The 6,000-nt window shown below is 41.6% G+C and overlaps 1 protein-coding gene across 1 annotated transcript in view; it reads right to left on the bottom strand.

Moving 5' to 3' along the window:
* Window positions 1–5,417: 5,417 nt before the first annotated feature.
* samd12 (sterile alpha motif domain containing 12) overlaps window positions 5,418–6,000 on the bottom strand; it is a 115,483-nt gene continuing 114,900 nt past the window's right edge. The window contains exon 5 of the mRNA XM_030741820.1: window positions 5,418–5,951. Within this exon, the coding sequence (XP_030597680.1) occupies window positions 5,920–5,951 (32 nt within the window). The 3' untranslated portion in view covers window positions 5,418–5,919. The remainder of the gene's footprint in view (window positions 5,952–6,000) is intronic.

Raw genomic sequence — 6,000 nt, 5'->3', positions numbered from 1 at the left:
CTGTGCATCTCCTCTTCAGTGCAGCGTGGCCTTGCTTAAAAGCAAAGCTGAATTTCCTCAACCAGTTACCATCATCCATACTAATTTTCTCCATAGAAAACACATCACACATTAAGCTATGAGTTCAATTAAATCTGGTTCTTTATAAAAAAAAAAAGTAAAAGATACAAGCCTGTATAAAATTAAAATGTAAACATTGTAAAACTTAGATTTCTTCAAGAAATATCCAACCACTACATAAAACCCCCTCTCATACATAATGCTAATAATGGATTGCATTGGATGATGTTCAATGTGCACAAAGCTTAAACCATTTTAACTGGTTAAAATTTAAATTATATTACAGTGGTGACAGAGGCTCATGGGTATTGGAGTATTAAGACCCATTCCAGAAACAGAGCTTAAATTGCTTATGACTCAATGGCTATGAGAGAAATAATTAACTCTTAATACAGAATTGAATAAAACAATGGTTCTTGACTCTAAAGACGGAATGATGCATAAACAAACTCCTAAATAAATCAAACACCTAAGTGCAGGCACAATGTGTTCATATATCTTACAAAATGAGTAAATTAATGTACTTTCAGGGGTCATTTTAACTTTCCAGAATAATAATTTTCTCATTCAATCACTCAGTTGATTAAATACCAATTTCTTTTTGGAAAATCTTGTCACATCCATGAAAACAATGGACATTAAGCATGGCTGTAGATGCCGTCACGTCCCCCACTGGCTGGGTGCTCAAGTCCCACTTGAAGTCTTGACTCACGCATGTTAATCATCATTATTGAGGTACATCTGACTGAGCACCTGAGGACTCTTCACATTTACATGGTAGTGATGTGTCAATCTCGAGGAAGACCCTCCCAAAAAAAACATACCCTGCTTTAACCTTCTGTTTTACTCTGTAATCATAATTTAGAAATTGAGCACCATACTGTACCAAATAACAGGTGAAACTACAGACTGATGCACGGAATCATCAAGAAAGTGTTCAGTGAGGTCATGAGTGGGGTGAGCAGTGGGGTGATTTCCTCATAAACCCCCGTACAATCTGACCGGAGGAGTTGCTCCCTGGTATGCTGCAAAGAGTGCAGGTCTAGAAACTCTACCCGAGGCGGTGTCCATCTTTTATAGCCAGTCTATGCACAACGTCGCACAAATATCACAAAATTTACAACTGCGTCACTGAATCTAATGTGCGTTAGATGTACACACTCGCAGAAACACACAACCCTGCAGACTGATAAACAAAAAAAAAAAAGATTGATAACACAGTTGGCCAATCACAGATAAAATCTTTACAGAATAAACAGAGAACACATAATACATGAAGATTAATCTCTTTATTATATACACTCATCATGATATCAATTCCATTAACATCCATCATTAGGCACCTTATATGTGGATAGATTGGGGGAAGAGACTTTGTTCGCATGTCTGTTACAAAAGCACTCGCAGCAGAATTGAAACATGCCATCAACTGGGCAGAAAAAAAAACATCTGATATTTGTTCTCTGCTCAAATTCTGTTTGAGGTGTCATTTGTTTACATGCATTTATGCATAACTAATGTGAAACATGTCAGTGGTTGTGTGTTTACTGTTAATTGATGTGTGCACTGTTTGTACTGTCACCGTGGGAATGTGCTTGTTTATTTTGTTTACACACAAAGCCTGCGTCCTTGAATGCATCTTACACGTGTGTCAGCATGTGTGAAAGTGCTTGTGCAATACTGGTGTGCGAGGTTTGCACCGGGGGATCTCTCGTGTAACCGTGCACTGCGTATCTGCATCTGTGACTGCGTGCCAAAATCCTCACGGGTACTAGGAGTCTGTAGGCCAGTTCAGGCAAGTCCTCAGACACCTCGGCACAGGTGCCACATCTTGAGCTGGTTGTACCTGGAATATCAGAGCCAGCAAAAACTGTGGAAACTTTTCCCTCAAGCCTCTGGAGTTGAATGTATTCCCTCACTTCCCTCCCTGCAAGTAGGGAACACACACTCTGGAGAATATCAATACAAAATCAATATTTTACTCCCTACACCCTAGGTTATCATAGTGCTGCACTCTGGCATATAGATCACTAAGACATGGTGCTATATTTGTTATGCAGTGGAATGCCTCCAAGCAAATTGACCCAAAATTTTTACATTTGGGAAAATTCATTTCATAGACACTTTGAGTGGAAATATATTTTGATATGGGTGCTCTGAATCATCCTTTACGGCCACAGTGAAGCGCAGAACTGAAAGTGAGTTAGAAAGCAGAGTCCTTTCTTTACTGGACTACCATAAAAAATGATGCAATTCTATGCAAGTGTTTCATATACTGTAAGATCAGAGGAGTCAGGGTTGATTTCTTTTCCTGCCAAATTTTAAGAACGAATGGACATTTCCTTTGTCAGGTTCTTGTGTGCTTATGACCATATCTTAAGATGTTTTTTCCTTTCTTGCCAAGAAAGTAAAACACTTGCCAAGAGTTTGATAAGAGCCGTACCACTCTCCATCCATTTTCTTCCATTTCAGGGTAACTGGGGGGCTGTCAAAGGGCGAGAGGCAGGGTACACCCGGGACAGGTCACCAGTCTGTTGCAGGGCTAACACACAGAGAGAGAAGCATTCACACTCACATTCACACCTACGGTCAATTTAGATCATCACTTTACCTAACATGCATGTCTTTGCACAGTGGAAAGAAGCCGGAGTATCCAGAGAGACATAAGGGTAACACGCAAACTCCACACAGAGGGGCACCAGCCAGCCAGTGGATTCAAACCCAGGACCTTCTTGCTGTGAGGCGACGGTGCTAACCAACACATCACAGTGCTTTTGCCAGTGCTGCTCTCGTGTCCATTAAATATACTGCAGTGCTAAGCCTAGGAAACTGATTGGAAACAGGGTAAGAGCTAGCCTTGCTCTGTGTGAAAATAACAAGACCCACCTTCTAGCTTCTCTAGAGCTCACGAGTGAACAGTTGTATCTCATTTGCTTGATAAGTCTCTTCCTCTTTTCTACAGACTAAGCTTTAGAAGTGCTGGTAGATGGAGTCTGTTGTATGCCAAGCTGAGCTAATGGGCTGCTGGCTGAAGTCTTCTATTTACTGGACAGACAAAAGAGCGGAAATGACACTTCAAGTCTTTATTCTGATCTTGTGCCGTCATCTTTTTATTACTTAGTCTTATTTTTATTACAAGAAAACGTCTTAGCCAATTAAGTTAAACAGAATGCTACCTCTGAGCTACCGTTGAGAGTTACACATCAATATACTGCAAAGACAAAGACAAAGAGATACTTAGTAACAAGTTGGTTGATGCCAATTTTATGCTACTCACAAATGACTGATAGTAATACAGTATTGTGAAGACCCAGCACCTTTTCCCAACATGTCCTACCTAAAAAAAAAATTATGTAGGCAGATTAATTTTTTCCCATCAAAATTCCTGTATCATGACTGAAGGGGTTAAAGACTACAAGTCTTTTAGGTCTTCAAATTTGTAATCCCCAAACTGATGATTTCCTCTACAAATATATCGACCGCCACCGGTTCCTGGACTCATGTTGGCAGGTCTGAAATTTTAGCATACAAGCTAGAAACTCTACTTAGCAACCTTTTACCACTTCTTCAAGTTTAGTTATGGACTTTTTCCAAAGAAAAGGAAAATGAGTAGTGGCGAAATCAAACTTAAAGGAAGCTTTAGCCCTCCTCTTCCCTCCTGTAGCCTTGACAGACATGGACACAGCACCTCCACCCAACCGTGAAATAACCACTTGTGTTTTAGCCTGAACAACTCCATTCCTATGTGACTGTCAGCACACACACAGACAGACACACACACACACACAGACACACTCCCTGCGGTTTTTGTAATCCTAGCGGATCAACTGTATGTCCAGAAGAGGTGATCAATACTATTCAATCTGCTTGCAACTGTTCCCCGCATTAGGCCACGGCTGATATCCAAACAATGAATGGCTGGACACAGAGGGGACGTGTGTACAAATGGAATCCTGCTATAATGTAAAATGTGATGACTCTCAGGGGTTCACCCTGTTTTTGCCCCCATCCTCCAACTGCAGCTGCTAGTTTTTAATGTGCCTTTGATTGACAGATCCCATCCAGGAAAGAAAAGATGTTGTTGCCGTGACAACAGCTCATGCTACACCAGCGTAGATACGAGCTTTTGATAAATATCACTCTGATACACTGAAATCAGTGGCTAACACTGAGAGGTCAGTATACTGGCTACAGATTTTTATAATGCCTTTACACTCATAGACATAATGAAGTGGTCCGAGTTACAGCTGTTTTGTTTCATTACAGACAAATGTGCTTTTAAATGCAGTTAAAATCTCTATAATATCAACAGTGAGAGGCCATTGTTCACATTGACAGCAGAGATTTGAGTTTCTCGTCTGACACAAATAGGATACACTGTATGTTCCCAGTATGACTGAGAGAAGACATTTCCATGTTGAGCTTTTGCACACAGCACGTCTTCTTACTACACTATTTTCAATATATCTCATCTAAAAATAGTTTCAAGCAGTGAGATGGAAAGCAGACAAAGCAATAAAGAGTTGGTGAAACAGAGGGGAGGAAATGAAAAAGGCTCCTCTTTTGTTATCTCTGATGTCTTTTTTTCCCTCTCTCCTCATTAAAGGCAAAAATTTCAAGTCAAAGCCCCTCTTTGTTCAGGGAGCCCTTTTGCTTTGCCTTCTCCCTTTCTGCACCTACTAGCACCATGCTTTCAGGGACACCAAAGGACTTTCCTTCTTGCAGTTCATCTATTCTTCAGGTTCTTCTTCATCTCCATTGTATTGCTTTTCTCAACAGTGTCATTCACTTCAGGGAGCCAACTTAAGCATACCTAAAGTGATGCAGGGTTCAGTCTTTGCTCCCCTGCTAAATGTTGGTTGTTTTCACAGTGAAGTTCTCTCAGGCTTACTGTCTACCTGTAGATATATACAATACAGAGAGCAGAAGGAAACACAATGGATGCTTCACCAGATGTTGTCAAACACCGTTTACAGGATCTATGCATAGAATGAGAAGGAGGAGGGACACTAAAGCACATACGTGGTTGTGTGTGTTTTGGTGTTACCCTCTTGTGGTTGAGGAAGTACAGTCTGGAGAAAGGTAGAAAGGGAAGTATAGTGTAGTATAATAGCAGTCCTATGGACAGTCTTTTTTGCTGCCTTTCTGAAAGCCCACAGCGGGGCAGAACTGGGATCAGTAGTACAGCACAAGAGTACGCATGGGAGAAAACACACATTAAAGTGCTACGATGAAGGAGCTAACATGCCACAAACAGACCAGGACTCATGTTTGAGTGACAGATTATAAAGTCGGTTCTACTGAAGGTGTCACTTTTTTTTACTGTGAGGATAGGGGGGGGGGGGGGGGGTGGGGGGGGGGGGCGTACTGGGATAAGATCCTTAAAAGCACAGACAATAATATTACTGTCCAACCACAAAGCAGAAATTTACTCTGTTTTAAAATGCTTTTAGGAGACCCTGCAAGGCTAGAGAGGAGTTTTGGGGGGCTTATGTGTTTATCTTGAAGGAGAGGGAGTGACTTCCCTCATAGCTTGAGAGGTCTGGTGAAGGTTTGGCTGCAAAGGTCAGAAATGACTGGGGATGGGGCGCCTATAATGGAAACTACTGGCCAGACTCTACGAGCAATTGTTTGAACTGTGAGGAAACAGCGAGTCAGAACTTGTGCGGTTTCAAAGGAGTGGCTGGGAGAAAAGCAGGGTTTCTATCCAGATCAGTCAGTCTGTGGAGAAATAGAGGACGGAGACTAAAGGTGCGAGATGAAGAGTTGCGATAGGTCCAGGAAGAAGTCTAGGTGGATGTCGACAAGGCGATGTGTGTCAGCGTCCTTTTTGTGACTGGGAAGTCCTTCTCCATCAATCTATGGTGAAGACGGAGTGCACTCCAGAGAGGCTACAGAAAAAAGAGAGAACATTGGAAAAAGTTTAGGAGGGAAAAAAAA

Source organism: Archocentrus centrarchus, chromosome 11 (genome assembly GCF_007364275.1).
Source record: "Archocentrus centrarchus isolate MPI-CPG fArcCen1 chromosome 11, fArcCen1, whole genome shotgun sequence".
Classification (NCBI taxonomy): domain Eukaryota; kingdom Metazoa; phylum Chordata; class Actinopteri; order Cichliformes; family Cichlidae; genus Archocentrus; species Archocentrus centrarchus.
This window is presented reverse-complemented; position numbering and strand designations above follow the sequence as displayed.